Source organism: Asterias amurensis, chromosome 6, assembly GCF_032118995.1.
Source record: "Asterias amurensis chromosome 6, ASM3211899v1".
NCBI lineage: Eukaryota > Metazoa > Echinodermata > Asteroidea > Forcipulatida > Asteriidae > Asterias > Asterias amurensis.
In genome coordinates, this window is record NC_092653.1 from 12,461,074 (window position 1) to 12,487,850 (window position 26,777).

At 37.1% G+C, this 26,777-nt stretch overlaps 1 protein-coding gene across 1 annotated transcript in view; it reads left to right on the plus strand.

Moving 5' to 3' along the window:
• LOC139938495 (P2X purinoceptor 4-like) overlaps positions 1–26,777 on the plus strand; it is a 101,846-nt gene that overhangs the window by 50,062 nt on the left and 25,007 nt on the right. Inside the window, exons 3-6 of the mRNA XM_071934056.1 lie at positions 8,618–8,689; positions 16,065–16,140; positions 17,650–17,755; positions 24,546–24,632. Coding sequence (XP_071790157.1) covers positions 8,618–8,689; positions 16,065–16,140; positions 17,650–17,755; positions 24,546–24,632 — 341 coding nt within the window. The remainder of the gene's footprint in view (positions 1–8,617; positions 8,690–16,064; positions 16,141–17,649; positions 17,756–24,545; positions 24,633–26,777) is intronic.

Genomic DNA, 26,777 nt, shown 5'->3' on the forward strand with positions numbered 1-26,777 from the left:
TGAAAACACAAATACATAAACAGGTAGATTTGTGTAACATGGAACAGGCAGGACTTGTGTAACGTGAACAGGTAGACTTGCCTAACAGTTAATTATAAAGAAATGTGAAGAGAAATATAGCGACATGAAGCTTGCAGAAGTAGCTAATGGCGAAAAAAAAAATAAAAAAAAAACAGACAGAGAGGGTGGACAGAAGAGGCGTGTTTAACCACAAGAGGGTGGGAAACAAAAAATACACAATTACATTTAAGAAGAGTGGGAAACTAGTAATTAAATTAGTGAATGAATCAGATGTACAAATGGGTTATATTTGTGGGGGAAAGGAGAGAGCAAAGACAACAAGTGGGGACATAATGAATTACAAAGGGAAATCCCTTGAAAAAAGAATATCAGAATACGGGAACGTTGGAGAAAAAAATGGACGGATCCCAAAATCGTAACAAATAATTTTGCTTTCTGTGTAAGCCGCGTCCTGTGATTTTTATTTTATTTTAAACCAGACCAATTGTTTTAACAGCAAAACTTATTTTAAAAAAGATAATAATATGCAATATTAACAAACACTGATACTCTGCTTCAACTTTGAGTTATCATTTTTTCCCGCAAAGATGCAATGTTTTCTGATTATGAAAATTTCTTATATATGCCAAAGTGATTAGGCTAGAGCTCGTTTGATGTGCAAACACATTTTCAGACAAGTTAAATGTTTGATGATTTGCACTGTCAGACAGATGCCTTCATTTAAACATTTCACGGGCTCGTCATGAGCAATTAATCACATGAGACTTGAACACTAATTCATTTTGATTTGTTGTTACTACACCGTGCATCAGGCAAACCAATTTGTTGTATTTGGGAGAAAGTACCGGCTTGATTAGTGTACAGTGTGCCTATACAGGTTCTTGATTTATACGTTTTGATTTATTTGTGCGAATTTCTGATTCTATTTCTTGAAAAAATACCTGATATTTTGCCCTGGAAAGAGTTTTGGGTAGTTATTGTCTTAACTGGATTTAGCGAAATGATGAAAACAGTGGGTATTTGTAAAAACTATGAATAATTTTAATATCGTATACACTTTCGTTCGTTGTCCATAACAACAAGACAGCTATTTGTGTTCTATTTTCATTTTTGTAAATTCCATAATTTTTTGTATTTATTAAAACAACGACATCATCATCAACCTACAATGCTGAGGGTCTCCATGGAAAGCAGTCAGTGCTTGGCGCTGATTGGAGTTTAATCTCTGTATGGCGTACAAATGAATTCATATAGATAAGAATTTATGTCCAAAGAATACTTTTGTCGTCTTGTGGTATCTTCCTTCGTCTAATAAGAACCTTGAACACCCGTTGAGTATCAATAATAACAAAATATACTTCAAGCTTTCTCTATTATCAGTTTCTTAAAACTGAAAACTGCCTCCTGTACTTGGAGTTTGGTTTCAAACGACAACCGGAGCCCGTGGAAGTAAAAGCTCTGCGAGGGCTGCGTGGTGTCCCGTTATGGTGTCCTGCCTGGTGTCCTGCATGGTGTCCCGTTGCACACCATAACGGCCTAGTCTTCGGAAGAGCTATCAAATGTCGGGCAACATCTGTGGTCTACCTACAGATTAAAAGCAGCTTCCGGCTTTTTCATTTTTCATCACCTTTGTCGGATGTTCTTGCTCGGAGCATTACTTTCGAAGTAATCTTAAGTGAACAACAAAATTGTTTCGTGACACACCTGTAAATTATGATGGATGTTGGGCAACGAATTTGAAACGATGCTGACATTTTTTGAAAGTATAATTTTTCTGTGAGGATTTTGTTTTGTTTTCTTGGTCAGGCTGTAGTGTTAAATGTATCAAGGCACTGGACGCAATATAAGCAGTTTTGAAAAGACGTGGAGACACATTTTTAAGATTTATACCACTTCTGAGGGTTTGATTTCTCGTCAAAATAGGGCACACAAAATGTTACGATTATCATAATAATACATCATAATAAATACACTAACGCTGAATTATTTATTTGTTTAGTTATATATTTATTTTAACCCTTCGAACGATACAATTATAACATGCAGTGACCGTTCAGTGTATACGGCAAAATTAAACAACTTTCAAAAAAAAAGATGTGCTCTCCCAGTGTGTGCAATAACCGCTGTATACTCCGTACTTTCTTGAGTTCTGTTTAAAAAAAAACTTATATATTAATAATTATAGTTGCCACGAGGGTCATTTCATGGCTTAGCTAATTTTTTAGGTGAGTTTCTAAGACTTAAATTTTCACCACGGTTTTATGTTTTTTTAACAAGCATGGGCATTGCAGACGAAATAATTTCGCAGGACACACTAACCAATATTACAAGTTAGCTTTCGAGTAGAAACTATGCATTTTTCGGAGTCATTACAAAAGTAAGACCCTATACCTTTACCGCAGCCATCAATTTTCTTCTCCCCCACCCTCTTAAAAACGGATCGTTTCGTGAGTTTATTTCAAATCGAATCGTTCCCCCTGCTGACAGTAAGTGAGGAAGACGATCTGTCGTCAGAAATTAAGAATACCGAGGAAGAAAAGAGTTAATGTTTCCTGTGTTGATGAAACTCAGCGTGCATTGTCTGAGTGAGTTATGAATGATGGGTGACCTTCAACAGGCCTTAAAGGCACTGGGCACAATTTGTAAAAGACCAGTATTTTCACTTGGTGTATTCCAACATATGTAACAATCTTGTGAAAATGTTGGCTCAATTAGTGATCTAAGTTGCAAGAGCATAATGAAAGAAAAAACATCATTGTTCAACAAATTTATGTGATTTGAACTGCCTTATCAAAGGCTTCAGCTGAAGTCTTTTATTATTGAGTATAAGAACTTCTTTTTTTCTCGGAAACTATTTTACTTCATGGGGAGCCGTTTCTTACGATGTGTTATCCATCAACAGCTCGTAAAGCTTTTATGCTAAAAATGATTTTGAGTAATTACCCAAAGGGTCCGGTGCCTTTAAGTACTAGTAAGTGAGAACCTAGATGAGTTAGAGTTGGCCCACGCTCCGTGATTGACGAGATTTAAGAAACTACGGAATGGAATTGAATCGGTTTTTTTTGTTTCTTAATTCCTGTTTCTTAGAAATATGGGATGCAGAAACACATCAGGAATATGTATTTGTTTCCTTTCGGCTTTTTGTTCCCTGATTGTTGCTTAACTATTTTGAGTGAGACCGTTAGGTTAAAATTAATGTATTTATCATCAGTGTTTCGAGAAGACTCAAGTCACTTCCATGATCTTGTTTACAAAAACGTAGACTTTGTGGCAACAAAATGTCATAATTTTTTTTTTTTTTTCGGGGGGGGGGGGTCGTACGTTGAGGCAATCAAAACATGAAGCTTTGGTTGTGATGTTTTCGAAATGTATTATGCGTGTTTACAAAAACAATTTTTCATTTATTTATTTATTTATTTATTTATTTATTTTATTTAAAAGCTACGAAAATACCTTTTTGTTGGGCAGGGTTCGTCAAGGGTAAGGCAAGTTGTGCCCTCCGAGACCCCACTATAACGCATACAATCATGTAAACAATATAGAAAATAAAATTTTGCATATAACAACACACATCAATGTACATCGCGAAAGAAGATGACGACTGGTCAACTTGTTATTGGTATAGAGTTGGCCTACGTGTAGAATTCTTATTGATAATAGTCCCCAATCCGATTAACAGATGTTGCACAGACGCCTTCAGGAAACATTCTTTAAATGTGACTGGCTCAAAGGTTTATCATAAGATTTAAGGTGTATTGTTTCCACAGTTATGTTGTAAAGCGAGCAATAAACGTTTTTTCAAAGAGGAGTTAATCCAAGAGGAAATAAAAACACTTTTATGATACTGCATGAGCTCACTAAAGAAGCAACGCTTACAACCGTGAGTACCAAAGAGGTTCACCAGCTGAGCCCAAACTTAACACCCACGTAACATTAATAACATAATGTGCATATAGTTATTATATTTCCCTATTAGAACCTTTAAGAGTGATCATTAGGGTACATTCGTAACATTCCTATTAAAAAAAATTATTAACTTACGGGTAAGAATCGACCTGGAATCCGGGAATTGTAAAGCCTGACCCATTTTGGGTCAGTATTGACCCGGAATATTTGTCTATTTAAAATTACCATGATTTAGGGCAAACTCGCGCAAAATCTGAGATAAATTTTAATGTTGACCAACTAGGGGTCTCCGCGGTGGTCTAGTGGTGTATACAAAAGACAGTTTTTTTCCTTAACTCGTTCCTTGACCGTGAATAAAACACGCCTACCTACCGTCGAATACACCTGTAAAGGGAAAACATGATACTTGATACTTGATGGAAGTAAACCTTTTACAGCCAATATCAAATAAATACAATAACAATACAGACCTTTATTTTGGGAGCACCAGTCTTGAGGCCAAGCCCGGAGTGCCAAAACTACTGGAAGAAACGAAAACGAGCCCAATGAGGTGGACTAGTTTACTTGAAAGCGCCAACTACGGCACCGTCAGAAGAAAACCTTGCTAGCTACCATGACAAGGGTGAAAACAAAATTAGAAATTAGAATCTTGCCAACACTACACTACCCAAATCAGAAATGTTTTACTCTAAATATCGCCTTGTCTATGCACATGTGCAACAGACTTCGCTTGGCTGCAATTGCTGTACAACGTACTATTATTGATGAGATGAATGGCGGTAAAGATGGCTTGTTTTTGGCGCGTCTGAATGATTGTGTGTCAAATCAGTAACCTCTTCCACACACCTTCTACACTGTGACCCATGCATGCCTGAGTGCACCACAATAACCAATACCAGCCTGTTGTATTTCTATTACTCTGGCTGACTCCCCATGAGAAATGTAATTTCTCCATAGAATGGCAAAAGTTGTTGGTTCGATTCCACACGTGCCAACTACAGGGCAAGCCTATGGAACAATGCTTCTCACAAGGTTTTCTTTGCTCTAGTGTTAGGGAGCTTCTTCAGAAGAGAGGGAAATGAAGCAACATTTTGAAGTCCCCCTTTATTGCCCAATTTAAGCGTGTGTGCTCAGACATGCAAATTATGTGTAGGTAACTTAAGGTCTAAATGAGGAAGAAAGGTCTAGATTGTTTAGGGAAAAGGGAAAAATGCAAACAAATTAATAGTTAATAGTAGGCCTGGGCGAATTATTCGAATATCCGGTTAATGGCGAATAGGTTTTCCTATCCGTAACCGCGAATGCCTTTTTTTTCTTAACCGGATATCCGCATAGGGCACGAATAGCTATTTATAAACCGGATCGTTCTGTAATTACAACCAAGTAACCGGATATTCTTTAATATCCGAATATCCGCAGACGTCGGGCGACAACTGACATGAATGTTTTGTCTGAATCCTAATGAAACTTGTATTAAGACAGCATAAAACAGCATAAATTAAGTATTTAACTATGTTCACCTCCGTGAAGAGTTAAAACAATGACATTTCTGACGTAATTTGTGCAAAGATTACAAAAGTTTTCCTTCACGTAGAGTCATCCACGATCAAAAGAAAAAGCAAATCGCCATCTTTAAATTAGATCCGGTCATTTTTATGAATGAACCGAGTGACACTGTCTAAAACTAATATCAATCCGCCCAGAAGATCTCATTCACAAACGAACAGCGCCCTCTAGCGACAAAAAAAATTTTTTTTATATATTTTTTTAATTTGTTTTTTAATAGCGCCCTCTAGCGGCGAGAAAAACTATTCGAATATCCGGTTAATTTCGGATAAGTGGCCAGCGGTATCCGAATAACAAAATTTCACTATTCGCCCAGCTAATAGCCTGACGTTTCAACCCTGGCAGAGTCTTTCTCGAAGGCTATACTGACAACACAACCCGTGTTGTTCTGTACTTTAGCCTTCGTCAGGCTGTTAAAGGCAGTGGACACTATTGGTAATTGTCAAAGACTAGCCTTCACAGTTGGTGTATCTCAACATTGTGCATAAAATAACGAACCTGTGAAAATTTTAGCTCAATCGGCATCGAACCTGCGAGATAATAATGAAGAGAAAAAAACACCCTTGTCACATGAAGTTGTGTGCGTTTAGATGGTTGATTTCGAGACCTCAAGTTCTAAAACTGAGGTCTCGAAATCAAATTCGATGAAAATTACTTCTTTCTCGAAAACTATGGCAATTCAGAAGGAGCTGTTTCTCACAATGTTTTATACCATCAACCTCTTCCCATTACTCGTTACCAAGAAAGGTTCTATGCTAATAAATATTTTGAGTAATTACCAATAGTGTCCACTGCCTTTAACTATGTTTTTTGTTTTTGCATTTATTTCATCGGTCCATAATGGTCGGCAAGTTGTTTGATACAGCTAATTCTATTTTCTCACAAGGGAAAAATATAACAACAGTAATTTCCACACCCCTTGCACAGTCAACTTGCATTTATACCTGAACATTACTGTCATCAATGATTGTTAATAATTATTGGTAAGTCAGCAGTGCTTCAATCTACATCATTTCGAGAAGTATTGATGTTTAAGTGCGATGCGAATCCAGCATTAGCCACACGTTGAGAAGGATTTGCTGGCGGTTTTTAGAAGAGCACTTAAAGCCTTGTCGAATTCTCGGCTATGGTTATGGCTAGATCACTGCATCATTGTGCGTTGTAATATAGGGCGTCCTTAGCAACACCCTTAGTAACAGCGTAGCCGAAGCTGTAGCCGCAAATTCGAATTCGGTCTAAGATTATTCAATAACTGCGTCACTCCAGCGGTTGGGGAAAACCTTGTCTACAACTGCTTTCAGTACTGATTGGATGATTTGTTCTGGTGTAACGAGTACGTTCAAACTTGTGCCTGCTTTATATTCAAATCTGTTTATAATAAATTGTATACAAATTCTTTGGTTAATGACGTTACACCACTGTGTTAGCACTGTGAACTCAGTACTTCCTCGAGTTCTATGAAAAAAAAATCACCTGATGAAACAAAAATAATTAATAATTATTCTTTATCCCTGATGCAGATTCAATGTTTGTATCATAATTGTTCTTGGTTGAACTATGTTTAAAAATTTAGTTGAACTTTTTTAGATTTTTTTTTATAGTAGTCCGACTGAAAATTGCACTAAATTGCCTAGACTGCCCATGCGCGGACTGTGACGTATCAACCTACTGATTTTGAGAGATCAGCATTGATTTGTGCATGATTTGCATGTTGCATGATGAGATGAGTGGAAACATGGTTCAATTTGTTTGGTTGTGCTGAGTTAAATACCTATCGAGGATATGGAGAACGGGAACTAGGTAATATAAAAACTAATTAACAATGTTATTTTGGACTTCAACTTTGAGTTTAGCCTGCGTGCAAGATTTGTGGTATCTGTGATCACTGCCATCATGGAATTTTGTTTTACTTTTTTGTTTTATGAGGTTCTGAACAAATTATGTTTGCATCGTGGTAAACAATTTTAACGACCAAACCCAAAGTTTACACACGGGGTAACTTAATATAGGGAGTGTGTATCCACAACGAAATGGATCATGGACTTTTCAATCTTAGCATTAAGTTACTACTTTTTAATACAAATTTTCCATTTCAATGTACTGTGATTGGTACAGTAATGGGAGTGTGCGTGGAAAAACCAATGTTTAGTTCATTAGCTCAGCACCGTTGGGAATGCTCCTGTGAGATCCTTGGGGTCTTTTCATCACATTTACATTTGGTGTTATTAAACTCCCCACGATGTTACTTTGATTCTCCTTCGTTATTTATATTTGGCAAAACCTAAGGTATCAATTTTAACACCGCAATTTTTGCAGTGTATAATATTACCTCGTTTTGTGCACTTTTGAACATGTTTAAACACATTGCCACGGGGCACTTGTTCCAGGCAACCAACGGCATTACATGCAGAAAGTAAAACGTAAGGGAAGTTTTGCTAACAGTTTCTGACTATCCACAAGAAATATGTATGTAAAAGATGTAATTGAAATGTGAATATTTTTGCTTTCGTGTAGATGGCCTGGACCAGGTTTTAAACTAAATTAGACCTACTTAGTTTAGAGACACTGGACACTATTGGTAATTGTCAAAGACCACTTATCACTTGCTGTATCTCATTTAGCTCAATCGGTCATCGAAGTTGCGAGATAATAATGTAAGAAAAAACACCCTTGTCACACAAGGTTGTGTGCTTTCAGAGGCTTGATTTCGAGACCTCAAATTCTAAAACCGAGGTCTCGAAATCAAATTCGTGGAAAATTACTTCTTTCTCGAAAACTACTTTACTCAGAGGGAGCCGTTTCTCACAATAATTTATATTATTAAACATCTCCCCATTACTCGTTACCAAGTAAGGATTTATGATAATAATTACTTTGAGTTATTACCAATTATGTCCAATGCCTTTAAACTAACACTGTTAATACATAGGGATCAAATCGCACCCTTTACCGTTTAACCGAACTAGCCTTTCACTGTTCTTTTGTGTCACTAGGTTTTTTTCATAAAACAAGTTTTTTCAGATGAGTCTATCATTTAAAAAAAGGTGATTTTTGAGGTGGTTGTGGAGGAGGGATGACATGTAACAACTCTTATCCCTTTCTTACCTTCTCTCCCTTCCAGCAGCAAACGAACGCTTTTTTCGTCATGACCAACATGGTGATTACTCCAAAACAAACTCGTGGCATCTGTCCAGAGGTAAGTCAATGTAAGTTTAGTGCAACGAATTGAGTAGGGCCCGAACCAAAAATGTGTTATTTCGCCTAAATTGGAAGCACCGACGCTTGAGGGCGCTGTGCTCCATTCTGTAAAACCACTACTTTGCGTTGACGGTGATAGACTTACGTTTTTACGTTTTTACTTTCATACGCCGTGTAGTGTGAGATAAAGAAAACCGATTGAATTTTTTACTTTGATTGCATTCTGTAACTACATTGAGCTTCTTAAACCTATAGAAGAGTATTGTCTGAAATGTTTTCGTTCGAAATTAAGCAACATTTTTGAGAAGTTATTGTCTGAACAGTGTATGCAACGCTATACAGAGATGACCGGGATTTTTTTAAACTCAACAGTAACGTTTTATCCGGTTGCCACTTTTACACGAAATATTAACAAGCAGCTGCCACAAAGAGATTAAAGAGAAGAAAAAAAACGCAACAAAATAAACGAAGACGAGTGTCTATCGTTGACATCCAAATTAGCAATGAATAATTGAAGGCGGAGATCAGTTGTCTTCTTATCTATACAACATATAATGTAGATACCCATGTAGATACAGTCACACGTTTCCCAGCTGTGACTATAAATTGTTGTATATGCGCCACACATAAATCCTTGTCATTTGTGGTACACGACTTGCCAAAACTCGCAACGCATCGTAACTTACATTGATACATATAGGACACTTGGGACTGGCTTTTATCCCTATACAAAATAAAATGGTGAATTGAAAGTGAAGGCTCGTTTGTTAGAATTGTTGGTAGAAACACTACACACTTGGACGTCGCAACATAGGGGTGTCGAAACAAAGAAATGTCGGAACATTGTTCCGTCATTCCCATGTTTCCAACATTCCTATGTTTCGACACCCCTACGTTGCGACGTCTTAAGTATTTTTTTTTCCTTATACCATAACCTTTACCCTGACACTAAGCCTTCGTGTAAATCATCAGGGTTTTTTTCGGTACAAAGGGTTGTCGAAACATAGGGCTGTCAGAACATAGGGATGTCGGAACTATAGGGGTTTCGAAAATAGCGGCGTCGGGATATAGACAAGTCACCGTATATACGCGTGTTAAAGAGGAATAACAATCAAACATTTGTTCCGGCTTGGTTTCTCTATACACTGAACGCATTGGTCTTCGTCGTTTTGAACCCCTGGGCTAAAATGGCACAACGATCAATAATTAACACACCCTCCGGACCCCAAATCTATTGAATTTAATCACCCTCTTTTATGTGCGACTTCATACCGCCTTTTAGTAAACCATTCCTCTGATTGGTCTGTTCATGTAACACAATCTTAACTAAAATCTACCTGTGGGCAATATTACAGCAAGACATAGCTTGATGGCAAAATAGTACAAGATTGCAAGATGTTTTCGTCCAGAAAAATGTACATACTTATAAAAATACGTAGACGTGTAATTATTGTTAACTTGAAAAATAGGTCAAAGTTTCAACCCTGTGCACATTTCATTTTAAACACTTGTAAACTTTTTGAGTCACACAACTGGCGACAGTTTTAGTTGTAGAAAGTGAACGCTCAAATCCAAACAAAGACGTTTTGCGACAATGTTTCTTTTAGTCAGAACACTTCCCGCGACAAAATCATAAAGATTGGTGACCAGAACGGCGCTGATATATTATAAACACCCCAGTGATGCAGTGATCTAGCCATAACCATAGCCGTGATCTAAACGCTGGAGTTAAGTTAGGGTTAGGTTTATGGATAAGGGTCAGAGTTTTGATTAAAATTACAGTTAGGTTAGAGTTTGATTTAGGTTTGGATAGGGTTTGGGTTAGAGTGTCAGGGTTCACTTGCATTATGGGTGTCGGAACATAATTGTGTAATATATCTTTTTAAAATCAGCTTTTGTCAATACGTTCTAAGGGCTATCCCAATCGTTTACAACCGCACTTCACAAACTAAAATTCATAAAAGAAAACTCATCGGAATATTTCGAAAATAAACTAAATGTTTACAACCAACTAAACTCCCAACTATGCCGAGGTAGTTCAATGGCCCCACACGTTTCCTCGAAGCCATTAACCCGAAGACCTTGTATTTTATATGGATGATTTTGTTCCCCCTTTGAGTCTACACAACATAACATCAGATAGTATATCAGATGGTATCTTAAAGCCTTTGAAGCTTGAAGAAACAAAATACATCGTCGGGCGAGATTTTTATCGTGTTTTGTGTCAAAAAATGTGACGTGATGGCGTATTTGGTTCGCGGGCTGGGTCTCGGCGGAGAAGTCTGTGCCGGGCTCGTCCCAGGGTAGCCTTAACTTGCATGCATCAAAATAAGAATTAGTAAAATAATACTTCGGGCATGGTCGACCAGATTAAATTGTTTTTACAGATCCGTTTAAACCGTATCACGGCACACTTACCGAGAACTACCTAAGCAAGAAAAGGAAAAAATACTTACAGAGAGGCTCTAAGGTCGAATTCAGTTTTGTGATGCACTCATTTTCAAATAGATAGAGTTCTTATTAAAGTGAGAACAAAATTGCAAGTCTCTAACATTACGTTTAAAAGGGGTGTAATTATGTCATTGTATTTGATGCCCTTCTATTGCGAATTCTGATGAACGTGCTCCTGAAACAGAACATAATTTTTGTTATTTCACCTATACAAAAGAACTCATACTGATTTTGACAACCCGTCTTAGAATTGGCGTAAAATGAGCTTCAACAACACTGTGAAAAAGGGAGTATATTCAACTCTTCCCGCTCACATACAAAAAAAAAAAAACGCCAGCCGGGTCTCGCGTGAAGTACAAATCTAATTTGCACAACCAGCCACGTATTAGAAACGAGACATGGTAATTGATACAAGCATAACCCACTTCGACACAGTATCAAATAGCTGTTTGACTTCCATGTCCTCCATTCTTAGAGTTGGCTTCGAGAATACTCAAGTAGAAAACGGGATCAATCCATTGGTGAAATTCCTCCACCCCTCTTCTTTTCTTTCCCTTTTCCGTAGTTTATAATTGTCCAATGACATTTTATATTTGCGAAAGTTAGACCTTTATCACGCTGTCACCATCTTGGCCGTGTTCCCCGTTTCCAATAACAGTAATGAATGTTAACATTGATTGCGCATGGCACCATACTATTATTTCGTCCAGCCTCAGTTTGGTTTTAATGAGTTGGAATAGAGTAAAACCAAGATGACCACACCGTGATAAATGTCTATGTTGGCACGCCTGAAGCTCAATTTTGATATTTTACAGACGCCGTTTTATATGATCATTTGTTTTCTTCGCGGCCACGCATTCATCTCAACTCAATACAGTTTTAGCGAGTTACAACTCTTGGCATAAATTGGCGACACGATTGGTTTGAAAACAGCCGCCAATTACAAAGATAAGTGACCCCACACTGCAGGGTATATTTTGATTGACGACTATTTTATTACTGAATGGAGAATTTATCTCAACTCTGACGAGAGAAGACAGGTACATTTTTTAGGCCGGAAGAGGGGGTATCTCTCCGATGAAATTTTCTGTCAAACGGGTAAAGCGTAACATTAGAAGCCTGCGGCCGAAGTATTAGTGAACCGTCCCAATACGGTCGGGGGTAAAGTGGTTGGGGTCGGGGGGGGGGGCTTGCATCGTAAATTTTCTTTAGTGAGGGTGTTTTGAAGCTTCAAGTGTGACATCAACAGATGACAAATATTAAAGGAACACGTTGCCTTGGATCGGACGAGTCGGTCCTTGAAAAGCGTTTGAAACCGTTTGTTATGGAATGCAAATGGTTAGAGATCATTTAAAATTAGAAATGTAATGATCCACACAAGTATCACTCGAAATTGCAAGGTTTTCCTTTAACGTCGCGAACTAACACGGTCGGCCATTTTATGGAGAAAAAATTTTGACTTCACAAAAATGGCCGACCGTGTTTCTTCGCGACGTAAAAGGGAAAACCGTGAAATTATTAATCTAATCATTTGCATTTCATAACAAACGGTTTCAAACTTTTTTCAAAGACCAACTCGACCGATAGAAGGCAACGTGTTCCTTTAACAAGGTGATGTGGTGTCTAAGCTTGAGGAATGACTTCAGCGTTATTTATAAATAAATAAAATAACTACGCGAAACATCTCCTTCAGCAGAGCCTAATTTCTTAGATCTAGAGTTTGAAGCACCCATGTTTCTCCAGCATAGTAAATCTTTATCTTTATCCAATTTGTTTGATCAGTAACATTTCCTCAGCAAAGACACACACCTACAGACAATGACTGTTTGAATAGACACTGTGTCCATGTGATGAACAGTGATCGACCCATTGCGACTTACATGACCGAAATAACAAAGAGCTGCTTACAGACACTGGACACGATTGGTAATTGTCAAAGACACGTCTTCTCACTTGGTGTATCACAACATTATGCATAAAATAACAAACCTGTGAAAATTTGAGCTCGATTGGTCGTCGGAGATAATAAAGAAAGAAAAACACCCTTGTCACATGAAGTTGTGTGCTTTCAGATGCTTGATTTCGAGACCTCAAAATCAAATTCGTGGAAAATTACTTCTTTCTCGAAAACTACGTCACTTCAGAGGGAGCCGTTTTTTTCACAATTTGTTATATAATCAACCTCTCCCCATTACTCATTACCAAGTAAGGTTTACTGCTAATAGTTTTTTAAAAGTAATTACCAATAGTGTCCATTGCCTTTAGAACAAAATGTAGCTATAAGCACCACATAATTATGCTTAATAGAAGAATGAGATTGTCAGCTAAATAATGCAGTGTGACCAGGCACTATCTTGTGCTCTATAATATTATACTTTGGGCTTGACTTCAGAAATCTTTTTTTCCAGCACATATTGCATCTTAAAGACAGTGGACACTATTGGTAATTGTCAAAGACTAGCCTTTACAGTTGTCGAAGTTACGAGACTATAATGAAAGAAAAAACGCCCTTTTCACACGAAGCTGTGTGCTTTCAGATGCAAAAAAAAAAAAAAAAAAACAAAAACAGTTATGACCTGCGGTATATCAACCAGCCAACTCATTTACACACTAATCTATTCGAATTGGCCTCAAAATACGACGGATGATCTGAGTGTTCGTTTGAACGGATCACCATTAATGCAGGGACTCCAGTCTTACAATTTACATTGTCTGGAAATTTAATTAATTGGTCGCTACCGTCGGTGCGTTCACTAAGTTGCATTTTGACTTAATTGCAAGACTTTAATCAATATCATTATGTTTAAATAAAGCGATAAGTGAGAATACGGATTATTTTCGAGTTATTAATTTAGGGACTCAACATTCTTTTTTTTAAAGCCATTGGACCCTTTCGGTAAACAGTATTGTGTATCACAACTTCTATATCAAATAACAAACCTGTGAAAATTTGGGATTAATCGGTCGTCGGAGTCAGGAGAAAATAACGGGAAAACCCACCCTTGTTTCCGCGCGTTTCGCCGTGTCATGACATGTGTTTAAAATAAATCCGTAATTCTCGTTAACGAGAATTGATATTGTTTTACTGTTTTCTCAAAAAGTAAAGCATTTCATGGAATAATATTTCAAGAGAAGTATTTCACCACTACCTTCTGTAAACCCTGTAAGTTATTTGTAAATCTGTGAACTTTTTTTTTTTTCTGTACCGATAGGGTCCTATGGCTTTAACCAAGCATCTTGTGTCCATACACGGTTTTTATGAATTTAATAAGTCTGTAAAGGATATCTTCACTCACAATACGCGAATAACATTATTTTATTTTATTTCGGTTCCTTTTTACGCTCGAAATCACAGCTTTTATAATTAATCCTTGTAATGACTCGATATACTTATATATTTATATTACAAAATCGCGGGAAAAAAAATGATTTACTAAATATCTCTAGAAACACAAATATCACACAGACCATACCAACCGTCATGGATATATTTGCTTCCCAAATTAGATATTTTACATTCAAGTGACAAGCCCGGCTGTTGTCTAGGGTTTGTTGTTTGCAATTTGTTAGCCTTTCTGTATACCATTGCTTATCACACCTCGGCGTAGTACGTGCAACACAAAACAAAATTCGTCATCACCCAATGCAATCGGTGTGTCGTATGTGCGGCACAAATGTATAGCCCGAGCCCTAAATGTAGCCTGACATAAATGTAGCTACATTTAGGTCCGGGCTACATCTAGGTACATGTTTGGGGCTACATTTAGGTCAGGCTACATTTAGGTACATGCTTGGGGCTACATTTAGGTCAGGCTACATTTAGGTACATGCTTGGGGCTACATTTAGGTCCGGGCTACATTTAGGGCTCGGGCTACATTTATGTCAGGCTACATTTAGGGCTCGGGCTACATTTAGGTGCCGCACAGTCGTATATGAGCGTTTTTTTTTTTAGTGAATTGAGATGTTCAGGTTTTAAAAGCTGCGTCACAAGGGTGTGAGTTCGCATCCACAAGAGTAAGTTTGTACCCTTATAGGACAGAGATGGTTCTTATGATTGATTTTGCTTAGTGCGCTATATATTTGTTGCACAGACTGTATACTCCCAATGAAGCTGAGATGGTTTAAGGAACTGGCCAAGTGACCAAGGAGTAATGATGTTTGATAGCCTTAAGGGCCACTGAGGTGGGGATTAAGGCGCTATAAAAAGTCACTATTATTAGATTATAATTTAATTTCTTGTTAACAAAACAAAAATCCATTCAAAAGCTCGTTTTGACAGAATAAATCAACCAACCTGACAAATCTACTTGATGGGCTTTTAGCTTCTCAAAAGTGACCTTAAGGCAAATTGCATTGCAGTCAATAAAGATACACGTTGACAGATGTATTAACTGCTTCCTCTAAACGTGATCACAATTTAGAATAGTTTTAGTTTTCAACATGTTGTGTTTTACAGACAACATTAAGGACTTTTTACAACGTGTAAAATGATTTGAAGAATTTCAGTCTATTTTGTTTTCGTTCTTACCGGGCTCGATAAGTTTAACGTTCGTTGTTATTGTACAGAACTTGTACGGATTGTTTTACTGAATTGTTTGTCAATTTTGTACAAATATAATATTTATTGTGTTTTTGTTGTTTGTTTTTTTTCTAAATGCGAATGGAACACAATCATTTCTACATCAACATAAATAGGTCATGTAAACAATTCATATTCGTTTTCATTTTTCGTTACTTAGCCCGACCACATGACTTTATGCGACCCACACTTTCCTCCTTTTTTTTGGTAAAAATCTCATCTGATAACCATTAGGGAGTTTAAATGTTTTATTATGATTTCATTTTTATTGCGTTCTGTTTATAAGATTGAATAATAGTATTTTGTATGATGTATGTATATTTATTTATTTTCAATTTTTAGGATCCAGATATGTGGTTTGGGAGATGTCAAACGGACGAGCAGTGCCCAATAGGAAAATATATCACAGGCGGCAATGGTTAGTGTGCTTTTAAAAATCGTAATAATTATGTTGTTGATCATTTCCCAAAATACAAACTTTTACCATAGGTTTTCTCGGTTGAATTCAATAAATGAACAGCCAATTTCATTTTCATGCTTTCAAATTAAAGCTGTTTTGCCCTTTCAGTTGTTACTGCGTTTCAAGTTCAGGATTCGGCCATTCAATTTCGTTTTGAGTCGAGTCAAGTTCTTTAAGCACTCCGTTCAATTGAGCGTTTCGTCATTCGTTTTCGTGACACACGCCTCAAGAAGCGTCTGTGAAATTGGATGCTGCTTTGATCAACTGTTAAATTGAATGATTATTTTGTTAAATCGAATGACACAACATTACATTTGACTAATCATAAAACGAAATCGAATGACCCTTTTCAGTAGCATTTGATTTTGCGCGACATAGAATAGCTTGGTGGTTTAATTGACTGCTCATTTGCCGAAATTGACCGTGAAACCTATGATCTCAGCTTTTAATATTAAGGACTTGAAAAACAAATTTTTTAGAAATAATTGCTCTTTAAAGTTATTGTAATTATTGTAATTATTTATCTTGCAATAATTTGTAATCATAAAATGCCAACTTTACCAACTCCAGTTTACATTCGTGAATCAAAGTTATTACTTCCGAGTCTGCGGGAGAGCACGTATACAAACCTTGGTTAATCATCTCTTAAGGGTGCAAATATGTTTAACACTGTTCAAACAGAAAATAAAGCGTAATTAAAGAATATTCTTCATGGTCGAAGCGAAACGAACAACCAAGAGGAATAGAAAATGTTACCGTTGTTGAAAAAAAGAAAAAGAAAAAAAAAGGCCTTGTACAGTACAGGGTTTTATGGTTAGGCACATTTTACATAAAGTATAGCTTCTAACTTTATAACCAGTACCTTACATTAGACAAAACTGTTTTATATCCGTTCCAATCCTTTATAATACCTTTAAAGACAGTGGACACTAATGGTAATTACTCAAAATAATTATTAGCATAAAACCTTACTTGGTTACGAATAATGGGAAGAGGTTAATAGTATAAAACATTGTGAGAAATGGCTCCCTCTGTAGTGACGTAGTTTTCAAGAAAGAAGAAATTTTCCACAAATTTGATTTCGAGACCTCAGATTTAGAAGTTCAACCTCTAACCGCACACAACTTCATTCGACAAGGGTGTTTTTTTCTTTCATTATTATCTCGCAACTTCGACGACCGATTGAGCTCAAATTTTCAAAGGTCTGTTATTTTATGCATATGTTGAGATGCACCAAGTGAGAAGACTTGTCTTTGACACTTGCCAATAGTGTCCAGTGTGTTTAATGAAAGATCTATAAAAAGAATATTAATTGAAAATATTTATCTGGGTTATCTTGTAATACAATATCTCAGCCTTGCATTTCATTTCTATGTGAAGATCCACTTCTACACTTTTCTACCTTTATGGTTCATTCTCTAGGCTGGTTCCCTGATCCCCTTTGTTTTTCCTCGGCGTACTCTGCAGGCATGAGAACAGGTCGCTGTGTACCAGCGCCATGGCCTTACAAAGGCGTAAACAAAACGTGCGAAATACGAGCGTGGTGTCCAACAGAATACGACAAATTACCAAGGTAATAAATAGGCCCTTTTTCGAAACGACGGCTACGGCTTTGGATTCGGCTTCAGGCTATAGCTTGGCCCCGCGGTTGTTTTGACAATTGCACGTGCTGTGTGGTTACGCGCTCTGGGCTTCAGACGAGAGGAAGGAGCCTGAAGCCGAATCCAAATCCTAAGCTGTGGTTTCGAAAAGGGCCTTATACTCCCCAGTCACGTGTTTTTTGGTATGATGTCTCTCATTCTTCCAGAGTATATTTTGATTTATTTGAAATTGCTTTTTATTGTTTTATTTTCGTGCTGAATATCTACTGTTTGCGTTGTTGATGTGATAATTGTAATCGATGAATAAATCAACTTTGTAAGTGAATATTCTATAAACACAGCCAATTACGTATGTAGTTTCGTTTACGTTTGAATTACGTGAGTACGTAAGTCACTGGCTGTGTTTATGGACATTTTTATTTTCAAAGGTGATAATTTACCAGCCTGATAAGCTTCTTTGGAGTAATTTTTAGTGTAATGTTTGACAATAATGGTAAACATCTTTATGAAAGATCGCCAGGGGAATGGAATTGGAATGCGTATGGCATGCAAGCTGGTACTTTAATGGCCTTGCCACACAAGTAATTTTAACGGGCAACTTGGAGGCAACCAACTGCAGTGTATGCTACATGATCACTTTGGCAGCACATACGTAATTTGTCGTACGATCCCTGAGAAAAATATGTGAACATTCAAACATGGATGACTTTTCTTCTTTGAGATTGTCTGGAACTGGTTGCCTGTAAAGATGCTATGTCAGATTTGTTTGCCGATTTGACCCAAAAATTTTGATTTAAAATTCAATAGGTATTTTGATGGGGGTCGAGAACGTTACAAGCTTTCATTTGAGCCATTGCTCGAAAAAGTCCGCCAATTATTAGTAGCAGTGAAATAAAGTTCTCAAAATTATTTTTTTTCGGGATCCCGACAATAAAATATCACGTGACCAATAATCATGTGTTTTATAAGAAACGTTTAAAAAAAAAAATCATGGTTCCTGTGACCATTAAAAGTAAAAGTTTAAAGAACAATTCCTAAGAGCGGGTGATACTCTCTGAAATACCATTCACTTAAAAAATCTATTTTTTAATGTTTGGGGCCAAAAATCTGAAATAGCATCTGTAAGTTGCCTCGTTCGTTGCCTCGTTCGACAAGGGTATTTGCTGTGATGCTTGTTACATTTCATGCGCATTATTCAACCACAAACATTAATATCTAACCCACATCAACTGTTTATCCTTGAATGGACTGGTTAGCATGCTGTTTTCGAACACCATTTATATTTATATTCATCCCTCATAACATAACACAACCAAACTATGAAGAAGTAACCACTGGAACCTGACACAATTTGGACACACTGTGACTTTTGCCCCTTTTTGTTGAGAAAAACAAAAGGGGCAACGCTTTAAAACTAAATGTTCGGGCGTGAAGATTACCTTAGGTTATTATTAGGTTATTATGAATGACAAGTGAACGTAACGTAGAGTCTCGTAACCCCTAATGTGAGGTTCTTGATTTATTTCTTATTTAACCGGTATTTTTTTATATTTTATATTCCTTCCCTTCCCTTTCAAAATTTGATCTCCTCAAGATTGTCATTTGATACCCGATTAAGTATGTAACTAGATGTAGTAATTTGATAACGTTGTTGATTTCAGTGGTTTTTGTTTTGTTATTAGTAATTAACTGTTTGATTGTTTTAATTGTCACTGTTTAACAATGGTTGACTACTTCTTTAACTTGAATTCCAGTAGCTCAACTTAAAGTAAATACTTCTTGAAGTAAAACAGTCTTGTTTATTTTCCCAACAATGCATAAATGTTTTTGTGACACTGTAGAAACGTTGGTTGAGTGGTGATTTCTAGACGGACGATATCCCAAAAAATAATCATATTTTTAAGGAAAAGACCACAGCTTAGCTCAGATAGACAAACAAGAGAAACTGCTTTCATACTGGGTGCATTGTTTAACTTTAGTCTAATGTATATACTCCTAAAACAAAGTTTGCAATTTAGATTTTTTTTTTCGTGAATTCTCTACATAAGCAACTGTAAACATTTGACGTTGTTTCGTCTTCTTATATATACAGACAATGTTTTTCATCCCTTAATTAAAACAAGTGAAACCATTTTTTTTAAGTAGCTTCAAAAAGGTGACTGAAATGCGAGGGTCACAAAAGATGATTTATTAAAACATAACTAAGAAAAGAGAAGTCTTGGCTATAGATGTTCCTCATAACGATGATCATCATAACATTCTTATTAGTGTATTAGGGCCGGTTTATAGTCGGTCGCGCGATGCTCGTGCGACGGAAATCTTGTGCGCAATCCTAAGACTAAGGCCCAAAAACCGTGTCTTTTTATGATCGCGCGTCTAGATTTCCGACGCCCGACCATCGCGCGACCGTATATAACTCGGCCTTTAGTGTACCACAAGGGAGATTTTAAAATTGTAAGGCCATTGGGCTAGTACACCGTCTTTCATGCACTTTGGGAATATCACACGCGAATAACCAACTCATCTCACTGCCTAGAAGGGCTGCGACCCGAGGGGATATTATTATCACATGATCTAATAACGTAGCCTCATTGGATCGAAAACATAGTCTGGCTCGGATAGCCTAAGGTCAGACGCTATTTGGATTGGAAATCGGGTCATTTATGATATTGCTGTTTGTGGTTATACCAGCGGTAGTACACCGCAAGATGGAACCACTTAATACATTAATGACTCTGGCCTTTCAAAATCAACGAGGGAAGAGATTTGCCTTGATTTCTGTATAGATAAAAATACACCAAGGAGTGAAAAATGAAAAATATGAAAGACATTTTTTTAATAATAACATGATGCTGATCTAGTTCTTTGTGGGGCATAACCCTCGGGCTGGTGTACTTAGGATTAAATCAAGTCTTGAAGGTAGACTGTAAGATGTTCTTCTTGGAACCAACTCTACTAATAACAAGGTAGAGGAACTCCCGCATATCAGGAAAACACAATTTTAAATATCTGCTTTCGGTAAAGTTTCAAGCGCTAAAGTAAGCCAAAACTTATTTATATTGTCCCAATATTTTAAGCTTGAAGTTTTAAGGTAATCCCCAAAATATATTTTCTTTATTTAATTTTAATTATGATTGGAAGACACCGAGCCTTAATTTGATGGAATTTTGGATTTTGTTCTTTTTACTTTTTTTTCAATTGAATACTTTAGTCTTCGAATTCTTACTTTTACGAACTGCACAAAACTTTTAAAAAAAATTAACCGACACCCCGAATCAAACCCATATCAACACAAATGTGAGTGAAAATTTTATTCGGGTGTTTCGAGAGATCAGTAAACGGGAAAGAAATTTATTATTTTGTTCCCTTTAAATAAATCATTTTCATCGAAATCAATACGTTTCCTCGAAATCATAGTGTATAAAATCGAGTGAAAGAAACATTGTTTCAATACAATCCTGTTGTGTACTTGTTCTATTTCTTCTATACCTCTCTCCTAAGAGGATTCGTTGAAAGGGAATCATTATTTCAAAACTGGCACTTAGACTACGCCAAAAACGAAAACGTTGCATCTAGTTGCGAGTGAGATGCTCCATCTTGACCTATGCTACAGAGTCAACCCACTAATACACAATGGTACTTGGCTTGTTGTCGGTGGCGGTGCCTTTCCTTTTAGTGCTTTAGAGTTTGATGCATCCTTTTCCCCTCCCTTTTTCCCTCATTACGTCTTCTCCTGACGTTCCCACCCTCAGCCTAAGAGCTCTTCAGGCTTTTTCCTGTGAAATCATGTTTTGTTTAGCTCTTCATTCTGAGACTCAGATTGGCACTTCTTAGGGAAGAGTTAAAACGGGGAAAGAGATCGTGTTTGGAATGAGGGACAAACTTAACTAACAATTTCTACTGTGAAATGTAGAGAATTGAGAGTGACCTGACTTGTTTATTGTGCTTCTAGGTGGTTAAAGTCACCTGGAAATAGATTTTTTTTCTTTCAAACATAAGAGTATATGCTTACGAACAATAAAACAATTTTTTAGTAATTGTTTGTCACGATTTATATGTTTAAAAAATATATAAAGTTGTTTGGGGGCTGACTCCGCCTACCCCTTTTGTGACGTCAATCGAGGCAGACTTTGCCTGTAATGCGTATAGTAAACACACGTGCAAAGTACATGTACGTCCAAGTCGTGAGTTGGTACATTTCAAAAAGTGTTTTTCTGCATTCAGCAGCAATATACCTGGTCGGCATTGCCGGAAAAAACACATTTTTTGTTTTTTTGAAACTTACAAACTCACGACTTGGTCCGACATGTACTTTGCAATTGTGTTTACTCTACGCATTACAGGCAAAGTCTGCCTCGATTGACGTCACGAACAGCGCCCTCTCGGGTCGGGGTCTACTCTTAAATTTGTAAATTAGTTAGTTAGTAGTTAACTGTTTATTCACATTCCACTCATCAAAACACATATATTAGTGACAAAAGCTTTATTTTGAAAAAATACCACTTCCAGGTGACTTTAAAGGTAGGGTAATTCCTTAGTAATGACCCCGACAAAAAGACTTGTTGTTTATTCAAGTCTTACTTGTTATAAAGATCAATTAAAGTCAATTAGTCAATTAAATCATGGAATTGTGTGTTAACTAGGCCAGTCCCAGCAGAATTGTGTGTGCTTGGTATATATTTTGAGCCGAAAATCTTTACCAATCTGGGCCTGGCATTGTGCGGCACTCAATAATGTATCCTGGGCCAAAATGTAGCCCCCCCCCCCAATATATACGTCAATGTAGCCTCGGCTAATGCAAACTGAGTCTGTTCTACAATGTAGCCTGGGCCTAGAAAAGCCCCAACAATGTACCAACATTTAGCTTGGGGATAAATGTAACCCTATGTACTTTAATGTAACCTAGACGTAATCCGAATCTGCTCATCAAAGTATAGCCTTGGCCTTAATGTAATCCTTATTATGTACACAAAATGTATAGCATGGTGCTAAATGTTGCCTTAACCTACCTTAATATAGCAAAGATAGAGCACAACATTGACTCACCGATCTAAAAGTAACTAGTTAGGACTACATTTAGGGTCTAGAGCTTCGTTTTGGGTGCCGTAAAATCTTCACTGTTTGCGTTTTTATCCAGCTGTGTAAGCAGGTGCCATGACAACTATTCAGGGAGAAAACAGTCTGTATGTACAAATCAAAGGTTTATTTAATATTATTCAATGTAGCTGTTCTGCACAGAAATCCACGTTCACATTCGATCCAGATGACTGCCGGCAAAATTTATCAATGAGGTCCTGGTTCTGGTGATGAATTAGTGCACAATCTCCACATATCGGGATGTAATCCAAATGTTTACTGTGGTCTGTAACCATCGCTCTGGGTGATAAGTCCAAACCAGTACCCAGAAAACCGCAGATTAAAAAAAAAATTATATAAAAAAACACTCACCGAGTTCTATTAAAAGAAAAACAAACTCTTCATCTTGACCGTAAGTCAAGCGTAGTCTCAATGAAGTTTACGGATCGCTCTATTATTGCTTCCGTTCGACCATTGCTGTTATCCCGTGCATCACTCAACACATCCATCCATGCGTATGGACAAGATAAAATAAAACGTGTTTGGTTATCTGTGAATCTTTTATTAAAAAGATTGCTTTTCCTTTGCCGGTGCAAAACGCTAATGCCCTGAAATGGACGATGAAGTGGAAGTCAGTGCACTATCTTAAAACACAAGTAGGGCCTACATGTTCTACTCTAAGCTTGGAGTGAGCTTCAAGTTAGCGTCTTATCCAGGGGTGTTTGTCTACATATATGTACCTACGTCATCGAGTTATGAGAAATATATGAGGTTATTCATATTTATTGTCTGTGATTTAGAAAGATGAAGTGACGTCACGCGTTTTCTTTTAAGGGGGTTGGAAGCTCGACTCGGTTGAAGATCCCAGGGACCCCAAATGAATTCAAACCTTTTGGTTGGTGCCCTTGATCTCGGGTGCATAGACTATATCAATGCATGGTACCAGTGTTTACATACCTCGTTTGGCTAGTCACAGCTAAAAGGCGCGTATAACTGATTGAGCGCAACAAGTACCTAAGCACAACCAAATTATGCTTACCTGGATGTGAATACCAGCCAAAAGACAACATTAACAAAGACTTGTTAATGCGCACATATCCACCCTGCTGGGTGTTGAGGGTTAGTTCAGCACTTTTGGATTAAGGACTAGTTTAAGCCCATGTTTGAACGTACCCTGTGATTAGTACCCTGATAATTTCTTAAAGGTAGTGGGCCCTATTGGTAATAACTCAAAATAAATAGTCAGTAGCATAAAACTTTTCTTGGTAACTAGTAATGGGGAGAGGTTGATAGTATAAAACATTGTGAGAAACAGCCCCCTCTGAAGTGACGTAGTTATCGAGAAAGAAGTAATTTTCCACGAATTTGAATTCGAGACATCGAAATTTAGAATTTGAGGTCTCGAAATCAAGAATCTGAAAGCACACAAGGGTGTTTTTTCTTTCTTATTTCGCAACTTCGACGACCAATTGAGGTCAAATTTTCACAGGTTTGTTATTTTATGCATATGTTGAGATATGCAAAGTGAGAAGACTGGTCTTTGACAATCACGAATAGTGTCCAGTGTCTTTAAACAAGTTTCAAAGAAGCACATGCGCATTAATTTGGTAAAGGGGTATCTTAGACTTAGTTACACATCATATCTATGTCTATTAATGTAAGTTTGTTTTTATTTGTTCCAACTAGGTCGAGAACGCCAGTTCTTCGAGAAGCTGCAAATTTCACAGTGATGATTAAAAACAGCATTTCCTTCCCGGAATTCAACTTTTCAAAGTGAGTAAACACTATTCAATCTCCAATAACTTGCATGTTCACTGTCTATAAACAATGATCAAAATGTGTGAGTGTTTTAACGATACTTTGAAGTGTGGACCTGAGAATAAAAGCAGTCCACACTATGTAACTAAGGACTTGAAACCATATTTAGACTTACACACGTCCACACAGTGTTAATTACAGTTCTGAGTGCTGGACAAAGATTTTCCTTAAAGGCACTAGACACTATTGGTAAATTACATAAAAAAAGTTCTTAACATAAAACCTTACTTTGATACGAGTAATGAGGAGAGGTTGATAGTATAAAAACATTGTGAGAAACGGCTCCCTCTGAATTGACGTACTTTTCGAGAAAGAAGTAATTTTCCACCAATTTGATTTCGAGACCTCAGATTTAGAATATGAGGTCTCGAAATCAAATCACACAACTTCGTTTGACAAGGGTGTTTTTTTCTTCTTTTTGTTCTAACATGTCTTTGTATAGCATCTTTTTATTTAGCTTTCCCTTTGATGTCTCTTTGTTTTCCTGTTTTTCTCTTGTTCTCCGTATGGCACAAACAAAATGAGCAAGACAGCACCGGCAGTGTAATTGGTTGAGATTTTTTTTTTCTTATGGGGGGGGGTTGAAGTTTAACCAAAGCCTCAGTGGTTTATGTTTTTGAAAGGAACAAAACACAATGGACTCACGAAGAGACAGTTTCATCGACGTCAATCTGTGTCTGTCCTAAGTCAAAACATGCCCCTCCGCCATCCTCGCTTCGCGCTCATTGCAATCACGCATCGACTCTACTCAAATTTCCTGTTTCACCAGATCTTAAAAGTCTCACTCGGCATCCTCCGAGCCCCTTGGAGCTCAAAGACCTCCCCCAACCATTCACCCATCAATCGCCCTCAATCATACCCCCATCAATGTGTCAGTGCTCCTTCCACGGACCCCCTTTAGTCGAGGTGTCATTAGTGCCGTGTTTCACATTAATCGAGTTGATCAGAAAGACTGAATCAAATGTCTTGTATCTGACTTGGTACAGTCTCACGAGAGGAAACACTGAACTGTTTAGGTTAATGATTGATGTGAGTTCCGCAAATGAGGGGCTGTAAAAAGGTGTCCACGGTACGAAGTGGTGTCTGAATTCCTTGGAGATGGAGCTTTTATTCAAGAACTTGGCAATTGCCAAACTATTCTCGAGGAACACTCGTAAGGCCTTGACATAATGTTTCCATGAATCTTTGTGTCAATAAATTAGATTCAAGTCATGTCAAAATAACATTTATTCTTTAACAGGACATAACACAAATAATGTTAAACATAAAAATATTGTGGAGGCACAAGCCTATTACGAAGGTAAATGCAGCTAATTTGATTTTTTACTGACGAATTCAAATTCCACATGTTTCCAGTTATTCAATCAAGCTAGGGTTTCTTCTTACCGTTGCCCAGTTTCGTTTTGAGGCACTCGTGATTTGTTTTCTTTTCATTAAAGTTCGCTCTAGTCATTCAATTGTTTCCTTTAAAAGGCATTTAAGACTAATGTTCAACATTCTTCAGTTGCGTTTCTACACCTATCAACAAGGAAGATCATTAAAAGACTATACTAATAAAAACAAAAGTGCAAAAATAAATCGTAGCAATTAAGGGTACAAGCCAAATAATGAAGCAAATTTATAAGCTTAGTGTTCATAAATTGATTGTCTATTACCTATGGCTAAATAGAAGTTAGTTTTGCATCAGGGATACAGAAAATACTAGGTTTTTCCCCCTAAAAGGGTGTATGTACTTTTTGTACGGACAAAAAACACAATGTCCACAGATTTACACTAAACTTACACAGTTTGAAGATAATGATAGTAGAAAGCTTCCATGAAAATATTACGTATTGATGAGGTGTTGTAGTCTTGGGGAAATGAGTTAAACAATGTCATGAAAATAATTTTGGTCTCATGAGACCAAAATTATTTTAAGCATTTACAAACGTATTTGTATGACTTTGTTTTACTCATTTCTCAAAAACAACAGCACCTCGGTAAGTAATATTTTAAGGGAAGCTTTCAACTACCATTATCTTCAAACCCTGTAGGTTTGATGTAAAGCTATGGACATTTTGAAAAAGTACCCAAATCCTTTAAGTCGATCTGTATTAGCAA